The 25,249-nt window shown below is 61.0% G+C and overlaps 2 protein-coding genes across 8 annotated transcripts in view; one reads left to right on the top strand and one right to left on the bottom strand.

The window, feature by feature from the left end:
- CARM1 (coactivator associated arginine methyltransferase 1) overlaps positions 1-17,564 on the top strand; it is a 54,592-nt gene extending 37,028 nt beyond the window's left edge. For 5 of the 6 annotated variants that reach the window (XM_048831452.2, XM_048831458.2, XM_048831460.2 and 2 more), the window contains 11 exons: positions 965-1,142; positions 7,235-7,325; positions 8,336-8,417; positions 9,775-9,860; positions 10,781-10,870; positions 12,157-12,294; positions 13,136-13,225; positions 13,518-13,630; positions 14,976-15,053; positions 15,983-16,054; positions 16,317-17,564. In XM_048831452.2, coding sequence (XP_048687409.1) covers positions 965-1,142; positions 7,235-7,325; positions 8,336-8,417; positions 9,775-9,860; positions 10,781-10,870; positions 12,157-12,294; positions 13,136-13,225; positions 13,518-13,630; positions 14,976-15,053; positions 15,983-16,054; positions 16,317-16,453 — 1,155 coding nt within the window. In that variant the 3' untranslated portion in view covers positions 16,454-17,564. The remainder of the gene's footprint in view (positions 1-964; positions 1,143-7,234; positions 7,326-8,335; positions 8,418-9,774; positions 9,861-10,780; positions 10,871-12,156; positions 12,295-13,135; positions 13,226-13,517; positions 13,631-14,975; positions 15,054-15,982; positions 16,055-16,316) is intronic. The other variant, XM_048831454.2, reaches the window with a different exon arrangement.
- Positions 17,565-17,881: 317 nt separating this feature from the next.
- On the bottom strand, positions 17,882-25,248 carry YIPF2 (Yip1 domain family member 2). 2 transcript variants are annotated; one of them, XM_048831486.2, is made up of 10 exons: positions 25,135-25,248; positions 23,993-24,054; positions 22,632-22,774; positions 22,059-22,139; positions 20,744-20,831; positions 20,318-20,434; positions 19,826-19,992; positions 19,486-19,668; positions 19,004-19,112; positions 17,882-18,588 (listed from the first exon to the last, which is right to left on the bottom strand). In XM_048831486.2, the coding sequence occupies exons 2-9, from the start codon at positions 24,021-24,023 to the stop codon at positions 19,005-19,007; spliced, it is 918 nt and encodes a 305-aa protein (XP_048687443.1). In that variant the 5' UTR covers positions 24,024-24,054; positions 25,135-25,248; the 3' UTR covers positions 17,882-18,588; position 19,004. The 2 variants fall into 2 exon arrangements, with proteins under 2 accessions (XP_048687443.1, XP_074977585.1); XM_075121484.1 differs by lacking the exon at positions 25,135-25,248 and having other exon boundaries at positions 23,993-24,477.
- Position 25,249: the final 1 nt, after the last annotated feature.

The raw sequence follows: 25,249 nt of genomic DNA, 5'->3' as shown, positions 1-25,249 counted from the left end.
GTCGGGTGTGTGCGGGGAATCTGAGAGAAGACCAAAAACTGGAAGGAAACTGTCTGATGTATTGGCCCAGAGAACCTGGGGGGTCTCCTTGAAAGGATCCTCCTGGATGGCTCACCAGGATTCTAGCACATCAGGAAAGGGAGAGCTGGGATTACTCGTGCTTCAGGCTGGCAAGGCCTATAGGGAGAGGAGCCATGAGCCAGGGTCTCTTGAAGGTGTTCCAAAGACCATCAGCCCAGAAGTTGCTCATTTCGTAGCCTCTTCCTGGTTCCATGAGCTCAGGTCTGTTGCTGTGTATTTGCAGCTTGGTCCATTTTTCCTCCCTGAAACGTTCTCCCCCAGTCAGTGACCAGAAGCCCCCATCCATTTTGTATCATTCCCTCTCCCAGTGAGGATCACAACCTGAATTTCCAGCCTATACAGACCGAGCTTTGACTGGTATGCTCTTGACTCAGTCTGACCTGGGGCAGGTCACGTCCTCTCTCCTGCCTCGGTTTACCCATCTATGCGATGCAGGTGTCAGGAGGTGTGACCAGGTAACCAAGTGGTTGGAAGATGCCAAGTGCTGGATCCGGAGAGGAAAGTGGGGTGAAAGGACTTGAATGTGTGGGCTGGAACATGACCCTGACTGGGTTATGCATGGCACTCCCTGCCACGGTTCCTTGTCTTCAGAAGATCCCCTGCTCTTAAAGACTTTGGCCCAGTCTCGCTCAGCTGGATGAAATTGACTGACTTTGCCCTCCTTTGAAGCTGTCTCGCAGACGTTCAGTTAAACTAGATCATTTTTGCCCTGATGTATTTTTAGCACAATTCGTGATAGTCCCAGCAAACCCCACTGCATGTTCCTGGGCTGGTGCCAGCAGCAGATACCCACAGATCATTTTGGATCATGTGGCTGGCTTAGACCCGGGAAGTGGGGGCCGCTTCTCTTTTCCTTTCTCTGACTTTTTTTCTCCTCGCCCAGGTTTTAGTGAAAAGCAACAACCTCACGGACAGGATCGTGGTCATCCCCGGCAAGGTGGAGGAAATCTCGCTTCCCGAACAGGTGGACATAATTATCTCGGAGCCTATGGGGTATATGCTCTTCAACGAACGCATGCTGGAAAGCTACCTGCATGCCAAGAAGTACTTAAAGCCCAGTGGTAAGTGATCAGTGCTGACCGAAACACCCCATTCCACAATATTCCTTTCCCCACAGACATGGGGAGGGGTGTATTCAGGGGCAGGTGAAATCAAATCCCTTTTCAACCAGTCTCTCAATGTTTAAAGGCAAGCTGGTTCAGTGTCGGAGGTGGGGATGGTAGGGCAGATAATCGGCTTTTGAGGATGCTCTGGGATTTCCGTTGCTGGGGGAATATCAGCCGTGGAGCCCAAGAGATCTGGGTCTGTGGGCCAGAGCGTTACAAACGATTGGGGCTGGCGAGGGCGCGAGAGCTGGGTTTCGTTGGCTGGCTGGCTTTCTCGCTATGCTCCTCGTTCAAAAACGTAGCCCACTGGCGCGCCCGTGGGAGCTGCGTGTGCAGGCTGCGGCGTCTTACGCTGGGTCAGAGAACGGCGGCGTCCTCACTGGGGTGAGGGATTCATGTGTCACGCTTAGCGTGCTTAGTGACTGGGGGTGGTTCTTGTGTCCATTTCGTCCTGGCTTCACCCATAGGTGTCTAATGCACTGGGTAACGTGGTTTCATGACCCCGACAGCGTGAGGATAGCCACTCGGTGAGCTGCAAACCGCACGCAGCGTTCAGCCACCCAGGGGCTCTGAATACAGACTGCAGGGCCCCACACGCAGCTGCTCCGGCGTGAGCCGAGTGGCCCTATAGCATTGCATGCTGGGACGGCTAGCCAGGCAGCTCCTCCTGTATTCAGGGCAGCTGGATCTCCTCTGGTCTGGAGACCAGGTCCGGGCTCCCAGGCAATACGGCCCCTCTGCTAGGCAGAGTCTGGGCTGCGTGAGCTGGTGCCCCTGGATATGTAGCAGGCCCCTCCAGCGGAGACGCTCGCTCAGGGGCCTGATTCGATGACCAATGCTGCCTGGTGGGGTGGAGCGGAGAGCCAAGGCCCCGGCAGGGCGTGGTGCTGGTCTCCACCTGCTGGTAGGCTGGGGAACAATCGGGCGTTCCAGGCTGGTGTGTGAGTCGTGGTTTGACCCCTCCAGCCCAGGAGCAGCTCTGCTCCTCCGTGAGGGCTGAGCTACACCATTGGGCGTTTAAGCAGCTGGCTGCCCTCCTGGGCCTCGGGGCTGGTGCGAAGAGGGGCCTGACTTCATCTTGTGACCCCCCAGGCTGAGCCCACCAGGCCCCTCCGGCTCTTCAAAACAAAGTTCTCTACAGCCAAGGGGCTGCTGCAAAAATGTGACCACAGGAGAGTGGCTGCAAGAGCTTTCAGGCTGGGGGATGACTCGCGGCACCCGCTCCTGGCGTGGGAGGAAAGCAAAGGGGGCTGCCTGCTGTGAAAATGGGAAGGCCTGGGCTTGTCTGTGGGGAATGTTCTCACATGGGGGTTGGGGCGGGGGATGCAGGGCAGTAGAGAGAGAAGCTGCGGCTATTGCCCCTGGAAATGGCTCTTCCCCCCCCCCCCCCCCCCCCCGGCCTGGTGATGGCCAGGCTGCCCGAGCGCGGGGATAGCTGGTTTGGAGCTCTGTCTCTTTTTAAAAAAAATCTTTTTTACTGTTCCCCCCCAACGGATCGCTTGCCATCAGACAGCGGCTTAGCCAAAGGCTGCATGTGCAGCCGCCGGACTCCCGAGCGGAGAGGTGATTTGCAATGCAACGAATCTCGAAATGTCATTAAATTGTGTTCCAGGCAATTTCCCAAAGGAGCTGACATGACTCATCAGCCCTAATGTATTCCGCCCTCTTGAACAGGCCTGACCCCGTCCGTCCCTTTGGCCGTATTTTAGTCCCTGCCTTCATCCAAAAGCAATGCTCCTAGAAAAATCAATAGCCTAGGGCATGTGTAGTTGCCTTCCTTACCGGGGGTGGGCTGGGGGAGGGCGGGACCAGATCAGTTTTTAACTTGCTGGAGAAGGGATCTGGAACAGTCTGTTGCTTCTGGTGGCGAGAAAGCAGCATGTGTGTATGCTCTCGTTAGAGGTGTTGGTATTTGATTAAGCTTGGCAAATTAAACTGTTCCAATATGTTGCACAGAGGTGGTGATGGACTCTTACCATCTCTAGTCCCACACTGTTTTGAAAACCCTCATTTTTAACTTCTCTGCCACCTGTCTGCAAGGAGCAGCCAGCTCCGTACGGAACACGTGCTGCTCAGAAGAGTCTCTGTAACACGGGCCCGGAACCGGTTTGTGAGAGCAGATCTTACAACACGCCTGCTTGAGGCCTGATCCTGCAAACTCAGCTTAGCTTCAGGCTGAGCGTGGCCACAGGCTTGGGCTCTGACTCCGGACATAGAATCCCCCTGACTTTGTCAGTTCAGAACGGTGATTTGCGGGTCTTGTGTTTCATATCCCCTAACCCACTAGGGCTTCTGCAATGCTGGGCACTTAACTAGCGACTTGCGAGCTAGGAGCGCTGCCATTGATAAAGAGCAGGGGAGGGAGACGTTACGCAGGTGAAGAGCTGTTTTAGGCTGAAATTTAAACAGGGAAAATCATCCCCCAGCCTGCAATGGAGACCAAAGGAGGGGCGGGGGGAGTCTTTTTTGCATTTAACATGCGGGCAAACTAGTAACATCTACCACTTCGATATTTCTGTTCTCACCTGAGTCCCCTGCCAACATGCTAGTCTTGGTCGCCGCTTGTGTTCGCAGCAGCAGTGCCTGACCTCCACGCTGATTATCCCCAGACCACCAGCCTTCAGCAACCCCCGGAAGCCCGGGTAGCTTTTTTGGATATAGATCATTAGGAAAATGGACACACTGAGCGCACGGGGGTTTTTAGTCCCTCCACTGAATTGCAGTGGCTGCACCAAAGATTAAAGGTGGAAATGGGAATGTGACTGTAACGGCCCTGCCCGCGACTTTCAGCCCAGGCTCCCTGCAGAGCGATTGCTGCCGGCCCCGCGGGCTCACCAGCCCTTTGAGCCACTTACCAGAGCCGCTCCGAGGACCGTTACTGTTTGGAAATGTTGCAATGTCTCCAAAGCACAGACTTTCAGACCCTGACCAGGATCGGGGCCCCCTGCCCCAAACAGCTCAGCTGGAGGGGAGGCACCAAAAGGGGCAGGAGGCTACACAGCAGGTCAGCGGTGAAGCTGGGCACGGGAGCCAGGTCTCCTGAACTCCAGTCTGGTGCCCTGCCCTGGGCCACACCAGCTCTCCTGGCGACCAATGCGTCTTTAGTGGGGGTTGGGAGCAAGGTGTGGGGTTTTGTAAGTTCAGTCTGCCCTAGTCATAGTTCCCACTCTCTGCCTGCCCCTCCCGGTCCCTTCCCCCCTCCCCTGATGCTGAGAAGATGGTGGGGTCTGTCTACACTGCAGTTAGGCACCCACGGCTGGCCTGTGCCAGCTGACTGAGGCTCGTGGGGCTGTTTCATTGCCGTGTAGATGGCCCTTCCCCTTCACAGAGCCCTGGTGCCCGGGTGCCAGGCTGAGCATCTGCGCCACAATTAAACAGCCCCTTGGCGCGCACCTGAGTCAGCTGGCAGGGGCCAGCCGTGGGTTTTGCACTGCAGTGTAGACGCACCCAGAGGCTTCGCCACCCCTCCCCGCCCCTTGAGCTGCGCCTAGCTCCTCTCCCTTCAAGGGGTGGGCGTCAGCCAGGAGGAAAGGAACCCAGTTGTTTGCTGGGAGGGAGGAAATGAACCCGGGTCGGCCGTCGTTTTCTGGAGCGGGGCTCAAGTCGCTGAGCTGGTCCCGAAGAGGTCTGGAGCTGCGCTAGGTAATGGGGAGGTGAAGAGGTTTTAAACGGAGTGCGTAAAGCGAAGGAAGGCTCGGCCAGGCAGCCTCCGCCAGCTGGAGGGGCCTGGAAGAGCTGGGCTACCAGTCTAGTCCTGGCCATGCCACGCTGGGGTGGAGGCAGTGCTGCTCTCTGGCACGGTGAAATCTGGAGGGCGGGACCCCCATCAGCCTGTGGATAAGCAGGGTCGCCAGCTCTCGGGATTTAGAGCCCAAGTCGGGGAATATTTGGGGGATTTTCGTAAAGCCTCTGCTCCTGGAGCCACGTGCGTCGGAGACTCTTGTCTCGAGTCCGTTTTTAACCCTGGAGACTGGAGAGAAGCCTGGAAATGTGAACCCCCCCCCCAGGCTGTTCTCTCACACGTTTCATTTTTAGGTAATTTTGATTTCTCTGGGCTCTCAGGGTTGGCAGTTCTGCCAAGGTCCTGGGCTAGCTACAGTTCCAGCCCGGTTTAGCTAACAAGTCAGATGTGGCCTTAGATGCTCCACTCTTTAATCTTGAAACTTTAACCGCTAAAGCCCCTGAGCTGTGCTCCAATCCCAAACTCTGCTGCCTGGCTTCTTACAGTCCAGGCTGTCCCCTGTCCTGGAGAACCCATGTGAGGGACATTCGGGCATTAGCAGGGCTTCAGAGAATGTTAAAGGGCGTGATTAGGACCTGTGAAACTCTCCTGGGGGGAGAGATTGCAAAGAGTGATGGCTGACCTTAGAGAGGGGACATAAATCTCTGGCGAATGGGGGAGAGAACGGCAGATCAGGCTTCTCCCCATCTCATCAACCAGGGACTCAGTGAAACTGAAACAGCAAATTCAAAACCAGTCCGAGGCGATCCTGTTCCACATATCGTGACACTGCGGAACCCACTGCCACTGGATGGCTTTGGGGCCAAGGACTTGGATGGATTCTAAGAGGTGTTGGCATTTTCTACAGCTCCCCAGAAGAGCCTGAGTAGTTGTTAATGGTAGAGTTCTGGAGCTGTAAAGCCATCTGCTTTGGGGTGCAAACGAGTCAAACTGTTAGAGATCGGGAGGCTTTTGTGGGGGGCAGATTGTTCCATGTCTGCTACCGCAGGCCTCTCGCACCTTCCTCTTCAGCATCTGCTGCTGCCTACTGTCGGAGGTGGGATTGTGAGGTAGATGGGCGTCGGGTCTGACCCGGCCTGGCAGTTCCTTTGAGGGCTGGCGTAGCTATCGGGGTGGGTGGTGAGAGCGGCCTGCCTGGAGGAGACAGAGCGCTCTGGGGGCTGCCGGGGAAGGGGATAGAATCGGGGGAAGCATCTTGGGCAGTGTCGATGCACATAGCTATCGGCAGCTGTGGCCATGTGGAAGAGAGCCCAGATCGCAAAGCCAAGGGGAACCAGCCCAGCCAACAGCCCTCTGCTGCTGATCTGCCGCAGGCCGCGCTGTTTGAACATTCCTCAGTGACCTCGTTCGGTCGAGGAGTTCGGTTTGTTAGCTAGGGGGATCGGCTCTGTGCCCCTGCCGGTCTCCGTCCCGCCCAGCCATAACCCAAGTCAGACATCGGAGGGGGGAAGGGTGCGGCTGGTGGGTTCGATGTGCTTGAGACCTGAACAAGGCAGGAAAATGACGTGCGTATCTGTGCATAGCTCTGAGCTCTGCTTTGGGCTGCCAAGGGGGTTTTGTGCCCATGCACATGCCAGCCCTGCAGCCCCCGCACAGTTCAGTACCTACCGAAATGCACCAGATCGGGTGGCATTCGGGCCAGCTGCTGCCTGGGGCGGGGGTTGGCCAGAGACCCAGGCCAGATCCCAAATCAGTCCTCACCTCCTTCCGAACACATGATGCATTGGGCCTGTACCTTTGGCTCTGTGCTGGGGAAATCCCTGGAAAGGGGCCGGGCATTGCTGGGGTGGGCCAGGCATGCTCTGACCCAGCCAGGGCTGGGCTGGGGAAAAATACACCCTGGAAAATTTGGGGGGGGATTTGGTTTTAGTTGAAAGTTTCTGCTGAAAACTTGAAAGTTCAATATTTTTGCTGACAGTGAGTGGTGCAGTGCCTCATGGGAGATGTAGTCCAGCTGGGGATCCCTGCCCATAGAGGAGAATGAGGACACAAGGTGCAAACTGCATCTCCCATAATGCATCATGGTCTCCCTCCCAGGAAGGGGAAGGCCCTGGTGTATTGTGGGAGATGTAGTCCTGGTGGGATTCTGCCTAGCAAGAACAATGGGGACCCAAGGGGCTTTGAGATGTTTGCGCTAAAAGCCGACACTTTTCCTGACACATTGTTTAGCGGCTGAAGCGGTTGGGAGGGAAAACTCCCATCCAGCGCCCTAGTAACCTGGCGTGCAGGGCAGCCTGTGCTGGAGGGGTAGGAAGGGACTTGGCGTAGCCCTGCGGGGCGCTGACCCCCTCTGCTCCCCTTCCAGGTAACATGTTCCCCACGATCGGTGACGTGCACCTGGCCCCGTTCACAGACGAGCAGCTCTACATGGAGCAGTTTACAAAGGCCAATTTCTGGTGAGTCCTTTCCCTGGCGCGAGGCTGGTGCCCTGCCCACCGGGGTGGGCCCAGGAGGCGCTGGCTGGCCCAGCAGCTGGTTCAAAGCACGGCGGGGGCTGTCACCGGTGGGAGATAGTGCCCCCACGGTGGGAATATTTGGGGGGGGGGAGGGTGGATCTATGTTTCTGTCTCTCCCCCAATATCTGGGAGGCGAGCGGCCTCGGAGCAGATAGGATAGCCCGGTCCTGCCTTCCAGCCGCCGCAGGTCCTGGCAGAGACACCCAGCCCGGGGCAGGGGCGCATTGTCAGCTGCCTCGATGGGGTGGGGACTGCGTTTGTTGGGGCTCAGGGGGGCACCAGCCGCTAAGGAACTACCGGGACTCCCCTTCCCAGTCTGGAGCTGCCGCACCGCTCCCTCCCCCTCCTTCACAGGGAGTTTCCACCCCGGCTTTAGCCCCAGTGTAAATGGCTCCATAGCCCAGGTGGGCGTGGACCCAAACCCCCCACGTGTCACGCGTTTGGGTCTCACTCCAGTTCCCCAGGGGTCAGGTGCCCAAAGCCTGTCGGTCCCGTTGTGGTCAGCCTTGGCCGAGGCTAAGGACTGAATGGCCCCTAGAGATAATCCCCCCCCGCGCCCCCCCTGGATGAGGGGGGTTTCAGTGCTGGTTGCCTGGACTCTCTGGGATAACGCCCAGGGCACGTGGCACACGCTGCTTTGATTTGGCGCCCGCCTGTCTCTCAAGATGATGCTGAGCTGTCGTCTGCTAATACTGAGTCCCTCGGGGCCGGAGGGCTCCAAGCGGCGCCCCGATCTTCTTGGCTTCCCCGGTCAGCCCCAGCTCTGCCCCGATCCGCCTTGTGTCTGCGCCGGAGCCCCAAAGGGAAGTGACTGTCAGCCACGTAGGCTTGAGCTCTGCTTCTGGGCAGCTGTGCACCTCCGGCGGGTTTCCACACCTCCTGAGCCGGCCCACGTGGGCGGGTGGAGCTGGTCAGCGCAGGCGGGTTTCCATGGGTGTCTCCTCTTGCAGGTACCAACCGTCCTTTCATGGTGTGGACTTGTCGGCGCTTAGAGGAGCCGCGGTAGATGAGTATTTTAGACAGCCTGTTGTGGTGAGTTGTGGGAGCCAGCCGCCTCTGCCCCCAGCTCCTCCCTCTGGACCCAGATCGGGCCGTTTAAACGGGCTGGGAGGGAATAAACCGGGATCGCTGGGCGGCGGCTGCTGGAGTGAGACGGTGGTAACTGGTCACCAGAATACAGCAGCATTGTGCAGCTGCTTAGGGCAGGAAGAGAAGGCTGGGCCAGTGGGTGGAGTACCGGACTGGGGTGCAGGAACCCTGGGTTCTGGTCCTGGCTCTGCTGCTGGGTGACCTTGGGCAAGTCACGTCTCCTCCCATACCTCAGTTTCCCCATCCCTCAAGCGGGGAGGGTGATACTGACCTGCTTTGAGATGAGTCATTTATTGAAGTCACTGGTGAGCCGCCGAGTAACTAGCAATCAGATGCTCAATAGACTCCCAGGTTGTGCGGGAGCCTCCCCCTGGAGGACATTGCTCTGGGGAAGCATTTCTGCTCTGCGCCCTTTCCTGTACCCGTCCCTCCTGGGGTCCGTCTCGGCTCTCACAGCGCTTACATTAGCCCTGTGCCCAGGGAGGTCACACCCGGCACCTCACATCTTGAAGCCTGATGTCTGTTGCTGGAGCAGGTTCCTCCGCCCTTCTGCAGCCCAGCCTCCGCTTGAGGGGACAGAGCGCCCTGAGTAGGGCTGGGCTATGCTTCGTTCCTCCCCTGGCAGAGCTGGGATGGCTTGCCATTCGCTGGCCTGGCTTGCCGAAGGCTAGGGGGTGCTGTGCTGAGAGGTGACCTCTTGCTTGAAGAGCCAGATCTGCAATTCTGACCCTCTGATCCTTTGGGACCCCTGGCACTTCCCAAGAGAGTCAGGGCATTAGCTCCAGCATGCTGCCCACGGTCGTTACATGCCACCTTCCTGCGTCCCCCTGGTATGGGCTTGGGCTTGACTTCCCAGCGTTTGCTGTAGGGTGGTGTTGCTCTGAGCTGTTCAGCTGCCTTCCTCCCCAGAAGTGGCTGCATTTCCAAGGGAGTTTCCGGGGCTTCCCAGTGTTCATAAACCCGGACAGAGCTGAGTATGTTCTCCCCAGTTCTCTCTCAGTGGGATCCTAGCCCGACGCGGGATGCTGGCAAGACCATGAGCAGTTTGGGCTGCTCAGTAGCAGGATCTGTTTGGTTCCTCGGGTTGCCCCGCTGAGTCCCTTTTCCTGTTTTCCCTGCCTCTGCAACTCCCGACTCAGTTTCCTTCCCAGAAAACGCTCTTGTGCGCTGTACTGTGTGCGCCCATTAACGGTGCGTCCTCGCTGCCAGGCTGGAACAAGGCTGCGCTCCGCGGTGCCCTTCGGCTGGTGCACCCTCCGATTGCGGCTGGGACACTGACCAATGTGCCTCTCTCTCCTAGGACACCTTTGATATCAGGATTTTAATGGCGAAGTCCGTTAAATATACAGTCAACTTCTTAGAAGCCAAAGAAGGCGATTTGCACAGGTAGCTGTTCGCTCTTTCCTAGCGGGAGGGTGGGGAGGTGGGAGCTGATCCCCGCGGGTGGCAGGGTAGAGGGACCAATGCCCACCAGCTGCCCCCCAAGCATCCCATTGTGCTGCAGGGAGGTGGTGTCGTTAACCCCGCCTCCCTGTCTGATGTGCTTTGCTTACTGTGGAGGTGCCTCTGGCAGCCAGGATGTCCAGAGCCGCAGCCTCCAGGCTCTGATGGAGGTTCCCAGGCCCTGCCTGTGAGTGCCAGTCACACGCCCACCCGTCCCTTCGCCCACACCTGTGGGGCTGGAACCCGGAGGGGGGACCCCCATCAACCCTGTCAGCCACGGCAGCATTTAACGTCCCACAACGCAGTCCCGCCTTGCCCACCCCTGGCAGGACCCCCCAGGATTGCTAGGGCTTTGTCCAGCCTAGTCCTGAAATGCCTCCCCCGGGACTAGCGCGGGATTGGACCCTGAACGGAAACCCACCGGCCGTCACGAAAGATCAAAACTCCATGGTGGACGCTGGGCGGTATTTATTAGAGGAATTACGGTAGCGCCCGGGAGCTCCAGTCACCCCCAGACCCCCATTGTGTCGGGCGCTGGTACAAACAGACCAAAGACAGGCTCCGCCCCCACAGAGCTCCCGTGGCTGGTCAGTGGCCACAAGCCAATGCACTGGAACGTGGGGGCTCCGTAGCTCGGCCCGGCTTTCTGTCAGTGCAGAGGCGCCCCCGGCTGAGGGACTTGTCCTCACGCCCTGGCCGGGGGGCCCACCAGAGGTGGGGCGTGTGTGGGGAGCTGTGAATTGGGTGGGAAGCGATGATCTGCTGTGGGGGGAGCCGCTGCCAGGCTTTGACTCCCCACACCTCTGGGTGCATCTCCCCAGGTGCCCCCACCCCGCTACTAACTGCTTCTCTTTGGTTTGCAGGATAGAAATCCCCTTCAAGTTCCACGTGTTGCATTCAGGTCTAGTCCATGGCTTGGCTTTCTGGTTTGATGTAGCCTTCATTGGTTCAATGTAAGTGGTGGAGGAAACAATGCAGAGCCTGCCCCTACCTCCCACCAGAGCTTGGGGTTTGTAAAACAAATAACTGGCTATCGCTCCTATTCTACATTGCAATAAACTGGCAAGTTCCAATTCCGTCACCTTTTCGCTTGTGGTCCTGTCTCGATACCCGTACACGCTTTTGCCTAACCCCGCTGCAGTGAGATTTCTTTAGCAAGAACTCTGAGCCCAGCCCCCCCCGGTCTGTTCTGATCTGCCACAATCCTATGCGGGGGCTGGGGGTGCTCTGTGGGGAAGCCAAAATCCCCCTGGGATCCTGGATATGCCACGAGATTTGGGGCGGGGAGGGGGCGGGTGTTCTCCCTGTAGATTCTTCCTAAAGAGATTTGACTGTAGATGACCGTTTTGGCTGGCCTGAGATGGCGTTGTGTTTTCAATACGTGTATGTTGACTGAAGGTGCTTTGAATTTCTTGGTGCTTAACTTGGATCGGCTCTAGGGCCAGGCAGGAGGGGAAAGGAGACGTGTCCCATCCCAACAAACTCTGGCAGCTGTTTCCGAGCCATAACGAGACGCCAGAGTCCTGGTCCCACCTGTCTTAACTGCATCAGTGCCTCTGGCATAAGTGTGATCCGTGAGATGGCACCATCCCGCCGTATGGGAAAGCAGCTGGTCGGTTACCTGGACTGCTGTGCCACCTTCTCGCCTGTAACTCCGTGCCCCAGTGCCCCTCCGGAGCAGTGGTTCCTAAGCCCTAGGGAATTGCCTCTGCCTCTCTCAGTGAGCGGTGGGTGCTGTACCCTCACCGTGGAGTCAGGGCTGACGCTGCTCCTTCGCTCCCAGCCCTGTGGCAGATGAGACCAGGAACCTGAGCTGGAGGCTGGGACCACAGAGATCTTGGTTCAACCCCTCACCTCCCTTCGTGTCTGCCCCTGGCTGCTGGGCTCTGCTGGGCCAGCTGCTGCCACCCCAGGGGGAGTTCACTTCTGGAGCTCGTCCTTAGCATAGCTGAGACTCCGATGTCCTGGGCCTCCCCCGCCCGGCTGGACGGGCCCAGTGGGACTCAGTGGCTGGCGCTGCCCTGTCCCCATCACTATGGGGTGGGAGGCTCCGGCAAACAGCCATGTGGGGCTGCAATTGGTTGCTTTACAAACACCTTGGGCCAGCAGAAGACACCTCTGCCCCCCACCTCCCCGTTCCCCTGGTGGTGTGGCTGGAGCGGGCTGGGCTGGCAGGACGGTGATTGCAGCCAGTCCCCACGTCTGTTGCTAACTAGGCGCTGTCCCCTCTCTCCGGCAGGATGACAGTGTGGCTCTCGACGGCCCCCACCGAGCCGCTGACCCACTGGTACCAGGTCCGGTGTCTGTTTCAGTCTCCACTTTTCGCCAAAGCCGGGGACACGCTCTCAGGGACGTGTCTGCTCATCGCCAACAAGCGGTAAGGCAGACTCCGCGGGGCGCGGGTTTGGGGCTGGGAGGGCTACGGATCCCAGCATGCACTGCTCCAGCAGCCAGGCTGAGCTGTATTCCAAACGGCTCCCTGCACTGCACTGCACCCCGCTTCTGGGCTAGTCTGTGGGTCGTGCTGCTGTGGGGCCTGGCCCTGGGTCTGTGGTCGCCTGCCTAGCCCAGGCCTGGGGGCCCTTGGAAATACCTTCCGTCAGCTCAGCCCAGTTGCCCCGTCTCGAATGGATTTCTCCCTGCGGCCAGCAGGGCAGGGCTGTCACCCCCACGTACAGCTGGGAGCTGAGGTCCAGCAAGGTCAAGTGACTTGCTCAAGGTCACATGGAGTCTGTGGCAAAGCAGGGGTTTGAGCCCAGGTCTTCCAAGCTGGTGCTCTAATCACTGGGCAGCCCTCCTCTCTGCCCAGCGCCAGCCTGTCCTGCCCAACGCACCTCCAAGCCCGGCTAGAGCAGCAGTGACCGGAAGGCCTGTGAATCAGGTTCGGGGGGGGTCCTCAGGCCAGTTCTCCTTGGGGGGACATGCAAATTGCCACTCCCCATCAGTTGCAATTTGGGCGTCTCCTCCTCTCCACAGTCAAGCCCTCAGCGCCCCCTTGTCTGCCCCTGCACTGTCCCAGCATTCGGCCCAGCCCTGCCAGAGATGGAATTCGCCCTGGGGGGGGGCGTCTCTGTCCTGAGGTTTCTCCTCTTTCCCGGCTCGGCCCTTCCCATCTTGCTGGGGTCTGCAGCTCCAGCAGGGCCAGCCCTCGCGGGAGGGTTGGGCCAGAGGGTCCCGCGCCGGATCAGTCTCTGACATGCGTCTCCCTCTCTCCACAGTCAAAGCTACGACATAAGTATTGTCGCCCAGGTGGATCAGACGGGTTCCAAGTCCAGCAACCTCCTCGACTTGAAAAACCCCTTCTTCAGGTACGGCCCCACCCTGCAAGCCGGCTGCCTCAGCGGCGCCCCCGATCCGCTGGCAAAGGCAGCAAGACCCTGCGCTGGCCATACCCTCCCCCCCGGCTGGGAGGTGCAGGGTCACTGGCCCCGTTCTGCCTTTTGCGGGAGCCCGGTGCTGTGTGGGAAGCCTCGTGCCGACAGGCTGACCTGGCTGGGCAGCAGCCCGTCCCCCTGCAGCCGCAGTGACTGGCGGTGGGGCCGAGGTTTCTCCCGCCGCCCGTCCAGGCCTCGCTGACGTGTCGTCACGTGTCTCTCACAGGTACACAGGCACGACTCCTTCCCCTCCGCCGGGCTCCCACTACACGTCTCCATCCGAGAACATGTGGAACACGGGTGGCGCCTACAACATGAGCACGGGGATGGGCGTGGCCGGTAATGTACCCTGCCATCCGGGGGTCCTTGGGGGGGCGGGGAGCCCATGGGGCAGGGAGCCCATGGGGCTGGCCAGTGCAGACACACAACCCGCTCTGTGCTGAAGCAGCTTAATTGGCTGCTGGATCCATGTCCTGCTGAGCCATGGTGCGTGCAGCCCCTGCCCATTCACCGCCATGCCCCTCCTGCTCTGGGCACTGCCATTGGTCTGCACTTCCCCTTGGGAAAAAGGGAGGGATCAGTGCCCAGCACCCCCAAGCCAGGCCGATCCGGCCCAAGCCCCTCAGTGCAGCTGCTCAAGCCAGACGCCAAGCCTGGCCCGTTGTCTCTGCTGAGCTGGGATCGGCTCTCTGGGGCTGGGACCTCGGGAAACTCCCCCTGGTGCAGGGCTGGGCCCCAGCTGTCCGTCCTCCCCTCCCCCTGCTGGCTGGGAGCCACCCGGGCTCCAAGCCCGGCGCAGCCCGGCTGGGGACGCTGAGCAGCTCAGGCTGTTGCTAGCTGAGAGTGGAGGGTTCCCTGCTGCAGGACTCGTCCCACCCTGCTGGGCTGGGTGTCCTCTGAGCCTCACCCCGCAGCCTTGGTCCCAGTGGGGAAACTGAAGCCCCAAGCAGGAGAGTGACTGGCTCCCTGACTGAGCCTCCAGCCCCTCCCTCCATTTCTGTGCCTTCCTGCCACCCTCCCCTACATCCTGCCATGGGCTCAGGGACCCGGCCACAGGGCGGCATGTCCTGGAGCCCCAGATTGGGGCCTCTGGGCCTGTTTCATGGCCGGCTTCTCTCCGGCCCCCTCTTGTGGCAGGCCCTGCTGGCAACTCCCAGCCTCCCTGGGCCCCGAGGCGGCTGCTGGGCAGGGCGGCTGCCCTGCCCTCGTCATGCCAGCCTGTGCTCGGGAAGAGCTGCTGCCCAGTCCCTGGCCCTGGGATCCAGAGCCCTGCAAGCAGGGGCCTGGCGCGCTTCCAGGGGGGGCTGCTGGGCAATGCTACTTCCTCTGGCCACAGTCCCGGGGCTGCTGAGCTCAGCTGGCCAAGTGCCCGGCCCTCCCCAGGGCACTTCCCCATGGCAGAGAACCCTGAAGCCAGCCTCCCTGCCCAGCCCCAGGGACTGTCCTGGGCTGCCTTGGCCATCTCCCCGCTGGCCTGTGGTTCCCCTCGAGCCAGGGCCCCCAGGCTGCAGCACTGGGCAAATCCCGGCCAGCCCCACGCTGGGGACCCCTCGGCCGCAGGGGGGCAGACGCGGAGGCCCTTGGATGGATTCTCTGGTTGGTTTTGGGGTCCCCAGTGCCATGGCTGGGGGTTGAGGGGGGCGTCCCATTGCTGACCCCTCCCCATCTCTCCCCCTTGGTGCAGGGATGCCCACGGCCTACGACCTCAGCAGTGTTATTACCGGTGGCTCCAATGTCAGCCACAACAACTTGATTCCTCTAGGTGAGTGTCTCAGCATCTGAACGGGAATCCCCCGGCAGGAGGGGTCAGCCCTGGAACTGGGGTCCTGCAGGGGGGGCCCCTGGTTGCGGGTCTCTGGGGGACATGGCCCCTGGCAGCTCTGGGCTTCAGTCATGGCAGAGGGTTTGACGTGTGACTCTGGGGGAAGCCCTAACTGCCTGGACCAGCTCACTTCAGCCCGCAGGTGCCGCAGTGTCCCGTTAATTAGGGGTCGTGCCTGGGCCCAGCTGAAATGGGGGGGCCCCGTTGTGTGGGGTGCAGCACAGACCCCAGCTGAGAAGGGCCTCAGGCTGAACATCACATCGGAGCCATGTCCGTAAGACCCACGTGTTGCTCTGGATCCTGTTTGGTCCAGTCCCGGGGCTGGCTGGTCTTGTCTCCCTGCTCCAGGCGTTGCGGCTGTGGGGGTCCGCGGGGCCCAGCTGTGGTGACAATGGTAGGCCGGATTTGAGTGAGGGGTGCTGCAGCCCCAGGGCGAAGGCCCAGCCCCCTCTCACCAAGCTGGGGGGCAGGGCCAAACCCGAGCGGTGCGACCACCCCGGAGCGGGGGAGCCGGCACTGTGGGGTGAGAGCCAGGCAGAGCCCAACCCCTCCGGGGGGCAGGATCTGACTGAAACCGCCCCAGGGCCTCCACCCCCAGCCCATCTACTGGGTCACGACTGGCCATGAACAAATGGGTCCTGAGAACCACTGGACTAGAGCCTTGCTGGGAGTGGCTTTTTGGGACACAGCAGCGCCCACTGCTGGCAGGTTGTGGGAGTGCATCTGTAACCCTCGGCTGTGGAGCAGCTGCTAGCCCCTGGGCCAGAGCTCCCTGGGAACGGGCCTGTGCTGCCAGGGGGTTGGGGGAGGCCGGGACCCTGGGGGGGGCCCTCCCCTGCTCACGCAGCATCTCCCGTGTCTCCCTGCAGCGGCCAGCGCGGGGATTGTCAATCACACGCACTCCAGGATGGGCTCCATCATGAGCACCGGCATCGTCCCAGGTAACGCTCCTGGCCGCGCCCAGCTCCGTTCCCCAGGGATCTCTGCGTTCCTGAGGGCGTCCTCCCGCCTCCACTGCCACCCGCCATTGGCCTTGTCCACGCGCCTGTAACTCGGGCGGTGGCCTGAGCTGCAGACTCCCCTCTGCTCTCCCAGGCAGCCCCCCAGCGGCGGGCGGGGGAGGCCTCGGCTCGGGGCACCACCCCGCTGGAGCTCTCGCGGGGTGGGCGGATCTGATGGCGACTCCTTTTGTCTCCTCCGCAGGCTCCTCCGGCAGCCAGAGTGGAGGCGGTTCGAGCGCTCACTACCCGGTCAACAGCCAGTTCACCATGGGGGGCCCCGCCATCTCCATGGCCTCCCCCATGTCCATCACCACCAACACAATGCATTACGGGAGCTAAAACCCCTCCGCCCCGTCTCTGAACTGACAGCGCCAGGAAACCAAATGAAGATGACCCTTCCCCCCTCCCCCTGTGACAAACTGTTCCCCCCTCCCCCCCCGCCAGCTGGCTTGCTGGGGCTATTTTTACCGGCCCACAAGCCCAACCCACCCATCAGCTCCTCTGCTCTTTGATATCGGACTTGGACAGTTTTTTATGAAATGTCAAACCTCAGATTCTCCGCCCGTGTCGAGCCCCCAGTGCTAGCTGTCCCCTGCCACCCGATCATGTAGTGAAGTCCTTTTAGTTCACCATCTTCCATGCTAGCCGGGGCTGTGCCGCTCGGCGGCGCCATGGCCTTGGCTGGGCATTTCACAGAGATGGCCGCGGCAGTGCCCGGTGTCCAGGATTCCTCCCTAGCTGCAGCTCTGGGGCTTTCAGGCCCGGCCCCCTGGTCTCCCCTTGCTCCCTGCTGGTGCAGGGCACCTGGGCTGGGCAGTTGTTTGGCCAGGCAGCCGGCAGCAAGGCTGTCAGAGTAGCCCAACGGAGCCCCTGCCCCCAGCGACTGCAGCAAATCCCGTGCCTCATTGGGGAGAGTTTTTTTTATCATCCCAGCCCTAGTCTCTGCTGATGTCTGAGGCGGTGGCCTGGCTGCTCATCAAGGCAGCTGTGACCAGCAGGCCTGGTACCTGCCTCCAGGGAAATGCTGGTGTGGCAGGAGAGCATTCAACAAAACTTAAATGTCCCTAAAACTGTGGCTGCCGGCTACCTAACTCCTTTATGCCACGGGGACCAGCAGTGCCAGGGTCTGCTGCCAGCTCCACGTCCCCTCTGAGCAGGTGGCTGGAGCCTGCTGGATCACCCTGCCCCCTCCTCTTGGCAGAGCAGAGCCAGCCTAGCCCATGGCCCTGGTGCCAGCTGCCAGGGCCTGGAGTTAAGGAGCTGTGGCCTCTGCTGGGAAAGCCCCCTGTAGCCCCCCAGGACAGTGCAGTCCGGTAGTGTAACCGCCACCCAGGTAGAGCGCGGATGGTTTTTGTTTTGTTTCCTTTCCAAGAGCCCCCCGTGGTGATTTTCGAAAGGATTTTGCAGGGACCCCTCTGGAGAAAACGAAATAAAGGAATTATGTGTTTCATGGAGGCAGTTTCCTTCAGCTCTGGGGCCGGGCTGGGCCGGCCCAGCCTGGCTGGGCCGCCCAGGGGGGCACAGAGCTGCTGTGGCACCCAATAAAGCAGGAGGGGTTTGAAGGGCTGTTGCCAGGGTGGTTGTTTGACACCTCTAGCTGGAAGCTCCTTCCCTGCAGCCTGCCAGGGTGGGCCTGGGGCCTGTTCTCCCAGCCTCTGGCACCTGCTGCCCCTTTGCAAAGCAGCCTCCTGCCAGCAGCAGGGAGGGGAAGGAACCCAGCCAGTGTGAGTGATGCCACCATCCCCCCAACACAGGCACCAGCCCTGGTCCTAGGTGGGGCAAAGCCCCAGTTTATTTCAATCACCTTTGAATAGAAAACAGCTGACAGCTCCCAATCCTTGGGCCTTGCCCAGGGAGCAGCCAGCCCTACCACTGCCCCCCATGCCCTAGAGATGGGGGTGGGAGAGCCCGAGTACCTTGCTAGCAGAATCCCCTTGTCCATTATCCCTCCATAGCATGTGTTCTGTCCCAGCCTAGCCTGGGGGGTAGCAGGAGAGCTGTTCCAGGTCAGGGGCAGCTGTGCTGTCAATCAGGACCTGGCAGTGCTGAGATCTGCCCGAGGAAGGGGCTGCAAACATCAGCCCTGGGGCCAGCAGAGGTGTCTGCCTCCCGGTGCTGCAAGGACGCCCTGAGAGCAGGGCCCGGGCTCTGTCCTGGCGGGACTCCTGCCACTGACTGAGCCAGGCTCGAGTTGGAGGCTGGTCTGGTCACTGGAGCTGATGCCCCTGCTCCCAGCTGGGAATGAGCCAGGGCTGAAGTGCTGATGCAGGAGGAGAGGGGAAGAATTAGACGAGCCGAGTGTCCTAGGCTCAGCCACTGCCAAGCTGCCGCCCCCTCCCTGTGCAGCGTGGCTGAGCTCCACGGGCCGGGGGACAGGCCGGAGGAAGGGTCCTTCCTAAGCCGGCCGGAGCCTGGACCGTGGCCCAGCAGTGGCTCCGGTCTTTCGCCTGTGCCCAGTGCTGGGGGATCCACACCTACAAAAGCAGAAGCCCACGGTGAGAGAGACGAGGTTACAAATCCCCACCTCGGCTCCTGTGGGGCAAGAGCTCAGCCTGGTTTGGCACTGGGCCCAGCCCCCAAGGGGGTTCCATGGCTGGAGGGGGCAGGCACTAATCCAGCCCCTCTGAAGACCAGATCATTCCCAGCTACTAGGGCCCCATGGGCTCCCCAGCCCCCTGCAGGGCACATGCAGCTCCCCAGTTTTGCGGGCAGAGAGACTGAGGCCAAAGATCTCACTCTGTGGGGAAACTGAGGCACAGGGGCCTGCATCAGAGCTGCTGGCCCATCCCCAACTCCTGAGGAGCAAGTTCTGTCTCTTTCCAGCACCCATAGCCCTCGCTTCCCCCGCCTGCATGTTCCCCCAGGGCCCGAGTTCACCTGCTGGCTTACCTCACTGGCGGAGGGGGACCGAGGCATTGGCTGGGGGAGGGGGCTGCTGGGCCGTGACCAGCGTCTGCAGGGGAGAGACGGTGCTGGGCAGCGTCCGGAAAAAATAGAGCTACAAAAAACAGGAGGAGGGCAGGATCAGCTGGGGCCAGAACTGGCCCTGCCCCTCTGGCTGATGGGGGGAAGGGGGTCATGCCCCACAGAGGACCTTCCCCAATGGAGGGGGGCTATGCCCCTCGGACTGCAGAGCACCTGTCCCCTGAGGCTGGAAAAAAGCCATCTCCCCCAGATCTTCTGTGCGTCAGTTTCTCCATCTGTACTGGGCCAGTGCCACGTTTCAAGCAGGGTCCCCAGAGCTCAGGGCCTGCATCTCCTCTTGCAGCAGCCACGCTGGGGAGAACAGGAGCCGTCTAGGCCCTGTGGGTCTCCTCTCCCCGCTGCGCAGGGCAGCACCCCGGACAGGCGGCCGGAAGCACTGTTCATACCTTGCAGCCGAGGGCCAGCAGCACGTGGAGCGAGACCATGGTGGCCAGCGTGGCCAGCGTGGCCGGCTTGCTGTCGGCGCGGAGCAGCGGCCAGAAGGCAAGAACCAGCACGGAGCCAGAAAGCGCTGCAGCACAGGCCAGCAGGACCCACTGGAGCCAGGCAGCCGGGATCAGCCACAGGATCTGCCAGGGGGTGGGAGAGAAGGGAAGGGGGGTCAGGCACCCGGCCCCAAGGGAGGCGGGGCTCCCCCCCTCAGAGGCTTTTGGGGCACCCGATTGACTCCCCGCCAGGGCAGGGGTCTGCCGGCGGGTTTAGCCCCTCCATGGGCCGGCCGCTCACCGAGGTGGGGATGTAGACGAAGAGCGAGTAGCCGTACACGCAGACCGTCTCCAGGAAGCTGTAGGAGCCCACGTGGAGGCTGAGTCCCTTGCGCCACTGCAGGTAACCCCAGAGGGCCAGGGGCACCAGCCAGGCGTAGCAGTAGATCACGACCCCGGCGACGGTCACTGGGGGGGGGCAGAGACACTGGTTACCGGCAGGGACGCGCAGGCAGGGAGGAGCCAGGGCTCTGCCGCCTGGCCTTGCCCACAGATAACAGCAAAGACAAACCACCGCCCGTGAACAGCAGCAGGGGTTAGAGCAGGGGGCTGGGAGCCAGGACTCTTGGGTTCTAGCCTGGCTCTGGGAGGGGAGTGGGGTCTAGTGGTTAGAGCCAGGGAGGGGGGGCAGGTGCCAGGACTCCTGGGTTCTGTTCACACTTCTTACTCGCTGCGTGGCCCTGGGGGAAACCTCCCCAGTGTGGAGAAGAGCCCTGCCCCCGCGGGCGCTCACCTTTGTGGAACTGGGGGCTGTAGTGAAAGGCAGGGTCGCCCCGTTTCTCCAGGGCGTGGGACACGTTGCTGCTGACGGCGAGCGTGAAGGCCAGCGTGGCGCAGATCCAGAAGGGCCCTGGGGAGGCAGATGGGGGGCAGGGTTAGGAGGGGTGTCGACAGGAGCCGGACACCAGCGCCACACCTGGCAGCCCTCAGGGCTCCCCCCAGATCCCACCGTGGAAGCTGACCTAGGACAGCCAAGGCACCAGCGCAGCCGGGTCGGCGGGTGCGGGCGTCTCGGCTCCTGGGCCGGCGCTATGGCTGCCGAGCCGAGGAGAAGGGGTGCAGGTTAGACGAGTGAGTCGCTGGGAACCCAGAGCTGCCCCCGGGACGTCGGGGACCACCAGGGGGTCTGTGCGGTTCGGCCCGGCCTCGCCGTACTCACCGTACAGGTCCGGGTCGTTCCGTAAGTGGTGCCGTACGAAGTTCTTCCCAGGCAAGGGCAGCAGAGACCCCTTTATCCTGTCCAGCACCTGGCGGATGGGACCAGACCAGGGTTAGTGGGTCGTCTCCAGAGCCACGACTCTGGCCTGTCACTGCCTCACGTACTTCGCCTGCGAGCTCCGTGGGCCAGCACCTACCACAACAGGGACCTGCCCCTGCCCAATGGTACCAGCAAAACTCCCCTTTAGCCCCCCGGGGCACTGCTGTGCATGCTACGCCCCGAGTTACCGGCTCCAGGCCGGGCTCACGGGGCACAGGGATCGGGCCCGTGCCATGCAAGAAGTCAGAGGAGACCCACAGCGCTCTCAACCCATTTCCGTTTCTCGGTTGGGACAGTGCCGTGGGGCTAGTCTGTGTCGATCTGGTTCCACTTCCCCGTCCTCGGGTCCCAGCCCAACGCTGCAGGCCGGGTCGCAGAAATGGCCAGGAAAAGGAATCCGAGGTTAAGGCGTTCAGATCCTCGGACGAGCGGCAGAGCAGAGAGCTCGTCCGCACCTCTGTGGGGGTGTAAGCAGGGAGAGCCACCCCAGGGACAAGTCTGGCCTGGCCCCAGCTACAGGGCCCAGCTGTTTAGCTCAAGCTCTGGCTGCTCATGGCATTTCAGTCCGGAGAGCCAGGATTCAATCCCCAGTAGCGGGTTTCCATCCACACCAAGCAGGCTCCGAGCAATGCGAAGGCCAATGCTGAGACGCACTAGCTTTGGGCCTAGACATCCAGCCAGGCCTCAGCGTTTCCAGTCACTGGAAGCTTTTGTTTTAGGTGCTTTTTGCCTTCATCGGGGAAACAGGCTTCCCTCCAGCAAGTGCCAACCGGGGGTCCAGTTGTAACTACCTGCCTCAGTTCGTTCTAAACTCGGCTGAGATCCGGCCCCCGTCGGGCCGGGCGCTGCCCAGAGACATGAGGGGAGTTCCCTGCCCTGAAGACCAAGGAAGGGTCATTTCACAGGCAGGGAACTCCCACGGCGTGACTTGCCAAGGTTGCCCGGGCTGTCTGCGGCAGAGCCGGGAACACCTTCACAAGACCAACCTCCTTGCCAGGGGGAGGCGTGTGTCCATCTGGGGACGTCCCTGCCCACACCGAGTGCAGGTCCATGTCCTGCCTCCCTGGAAAATGGAGCCGCCGTTTTGGCAAGGCTCCTTGGGCCGCCATAGCCAGGTTGGCGCGATGGCCCGTTTGCCTCTCCCGAGTTTTGCTGCTCCTGCCCGCGTCACTTTCCAGCCGACCGGCGGATACGTTAGACAGGGAGATTCTGTTACCTGGTAGGTGTCGACATCAAAGAAAGTCTGGTAGTATTCGAAGGTCCAGAAACTGGGCTGCTTCTTCTGGCCACTGAGGAGCTGCGTGGATGAAAAGACGCGTGACTGGATGGTCCTCGGCCCACGTGCCAGACAGCCGGATCTGGCTCGCGGCAGAAATCTGAGCCGCAGCCAGGACCCTCTGTGATGGCGGACAAGCCGTCAGCCTTTCTGCTGAACCCGGGGATCAGGGTCGATTTCCGGTGCGAGTGACTCCCTCCCCATCTTGTCCCCTGGCCGCGGCTGTCAGAGCCAGGGTTCTTCTCGGCAGCCAGACAGGGCCCCGATTCAGGGAAAGGTTTAAGCACGTGCTTGGGCCCCACCCAGCGCAGTCTGGGCTGGTGATTTTGACAATGAGGATACTCGGGCCAGGGGCCCCTCCAGGCTGCCTCAACTGGCAAATGGCAACTAGTCACTGCTGATGGGGCAGCTGGGGCCCTGGGATGGGTTGGGTCTGGTGCCTCCTGGAGGGGAAAGACCCTGTAGCCCACTCAAGCCAGCCAGTCCTCCTCCCTGCTCAGCTTTTCCTCTCACCTCGGTTTTATCTGTCTCCTCCCCTAGCTCACCCTCCTCGTAGCCGGTGCTCACGTCCACGGCCACGTGGCTTTGCCGCTCGCTGATGCTGGTGGTTGTGGCGTCAGGGTTCACGGCCAGCAAGTCGGCCGCCTCGTCGAATTCTGCAGGGAAACCCCCAGCAGTCAGAACAGGTTGGAAATCAGCATCCACAGCTCTGGGATCTCTTTGGCTGGCAGCTGCGTCCCGAGCCCTGCTCTGGTGCTCCCCGGGCAGGCTAAAGCCCTGTCCATTCTCATCGCCTGTGCTGGCTCAGATCTGCCCAAGCACGGGTGAAATCCCTGTATCAAACCAGCTCCCAGCCTGCCCTTGGGCAGCCTCAAGCACGACCACTATCGTCCCCCTCAAAGGGTTCAGACCCCCCCTCCTCCCTGGGGAGGCCCAAGTGAAACTGAAAAGGGGAAGAGAAGGGATGGGCCAGTTAGCTCTTTTCTTACTCGATGGATTTCAGTTAGGCCACAGCAGGGGATAGGTCAGATTAGGAACACAAATATCACCAGCTGGGGTCAGCCATGGGGCCCAACCTGGCCAGGACCAGCTGCTGCAGAGGAAAATGCAAGAAGCCCTGCAGGTGGGAGTGATGCGATAACCTGCCCCCAGGGGCAGGTAGCTCCTGATCGCTGCTGGTCACAGGTTAGATCAAGCCCTGAAGCATCTTCCTAACTTGTTTATTTACTATTCTGACTCTGGACACTTCTTGTTATCCATAATAACATCCAGTCCTCTTTTAGACCCTGTTAAGTGTTTGGCTTCAGGATATTCTTGTCGTGGTGAGTTCTGCAGGCTAACTGTGGCCAATCACTGCATGGCTTTGCTTTAATCAAAATAATAATCCCTAGTTCTCACATAGTATTTTTCATCCACCAATTTCAAAGCACTTTGCAAACGAGTCAGTATCATTATTTCCATTTACATATGGGGAAACTGAGGCAGGGAGAGGGGAAGTAACTTGTCCAAGGACAGCCAGCAGGCCAGTGGCAGAGCTAGGCATAGAATCCAGGTCTCCTCAGTCCCAGCCCAGTGCTCTATCCACTAGCCTCCTTTAGCTGAGCCTGAGGGGGAAAGAAGCTAGCAGGACAGATCCTGGAGATGAAGATGGCCCCAGGCCTGAGATGCAGAGTAGCCTCCTGAAATGAACCAGCCTCTAATACACATTTTCAGGGGGTGACGTTCTCCCCAGTTAGGGGAGACCCAACTACGTTACAGGACCCAGAAGAGTTTGGAATCCTATGTGAGAAACAACAGACAAAAATACCCATCTCTTCCTCCCCCACGAATTGCGATGCTCGAGACTGAAACCTTTATGGAAGGCAAACACTCACCATGAAACTTGAGCTCATCTGACGTGGCCATTGCTGCAGGTTATCGCATGTCAGGGACTCTGCTGCCAGGGCAAAGCAAACAGCGTTTGTGACGTGAAGGCTGGACAGAGCAGCTGGGAACAGCTACGCACTGAGCCCCTATGGGGCATGACCGAAGTTCCCCATCTCGCCCCATTGTGCAGGTGGGGAGAGGAGTCGCCGAGAAGGGAAAGTGACTTGCCCAGGGTCACACAAGGAGTCAGCGATGGAACCCAGGTGTCCTGAGTCAACCCACTTCCATCCACCAGACTACACTCCTTCCCAGAGCTGGGAATGAAACCCAGGAGTCCTGACGGCCACCCCCTGCCCCAGCTCCTACCACTCGAGTGCCCGGAGCTCTGGTACTTTGAAGCTACTTCCCTTCCTGCACATGCATTTCATGCCAGGCAGCGGGCGAGGTCCTTTTAACGCTCGGATTTCGCCGCACGTCCAACGCAGGGACGCCTTCAGCGCCAAAGCAGCCAGGCCAGGAACCCTGGAGGGGGGCAGGGCGGGGGGAGCAGCAGGTGGTTTGTTTACCCGGCTGCCTTCCAGATCTGCCCCTGCCCAGCCCCACGCACCAGGGGAGCGGCTCCTCCAGGGACAAGCCACGCCGGTGCCAGCGTGGCACCGGGCGCTGCCCGTGTTAGAGGGGCGCCCCGCGCCCGGGAAGGGAGCTGGAAGGGGCAGCCCGGGGCGGGCAGCGGGGCCCCCGTTTGCCCCACCCGGCTGACAGACGCTCCAGGGCGAGTGGGGGGGGGGGGACCCTGCTGAATCCTTTGGCCTCCCCCCGGCCCTTCCCCGCCCCGCCGCGACCTCCCAGCAGGGTTCAGGCCCACTGTCCCCATTCTGCGAGGGGGGGAAACTGAGGCAGGGAGCAGGCTGGGGCTGCGAGCCATGGGGCGGGTTAGAGCCGCTGGTTCCTGCCATGGGGGCACCTGCCTGGCCGGGGGGGGGGCACCCCAGCTAGGGGAGGAAAGGGGGGGCCCAGACTGAGCCCCCCCCCCGCAGAGCTGGGGGAGGGGCTCATGAAGCAGCCCACTGCCCCTCCCCCCAGGTCCCCAGCAGCCCCCCGAGTCTCCCCTGTCGTCGTCCCCCCCCCCCGCCTCTCAGCCCCCCGGTACCTGCCCGGCCTCCCCGCCCCGCTGCTGCGTGTCGCTCTCCGCCCGGCCTCGCGCACCGCCCGCGCGCGCGGGGGAGCACGAGTGTTTCTGCCCCTCCCCCCCGCGGGCCCGCTGA

The sequence above is a fragment of the Caretta caretta genome, chromosome 20 (assembly GCF_965140235.1).
Source record: "Caretta caretta isolate rCarCar2 chromosome 20, rCarCar1.hap1, whole genome shotgun sequence".
Lineage (NCBI taxonomy): Eukaryota > Metazoa > Chordata > Testudines > Cheloniidae > Caretta > Caretta caretta.
The sequence above is the reverse complement of the archived record's forward strand: the minus strand, read 5'-3'. Positions and strand labels throughout refer to the sequence as shown.

What these genes read in the sequence shown, in the direction of transcription:
- YIPF2 (XM_048831486.2), bottom strand. Translation starts at nt 24,023, where the DNA reads ATGGCCACGTCAGATGAGCTCAAGTTTCATG. An exon ending in TTGATGTCGACACCTACCAG is followed by an intron (nt 20,832 to 22,058) that starts GTAACAGAATCT and finishes CCCATCCGCCAG; the next exon opens with GTGCTGGACAGGATAAAGGG. An exon ending in TGCTGGCCCTCGGCTGCAAG is followed by an intron (nt 19,113 to 19,485) that starts GTATGAACAGTG and finishes TGTTTTTTGTAG; the next exon opens with CTCTATTTTTTCCGGACGCT.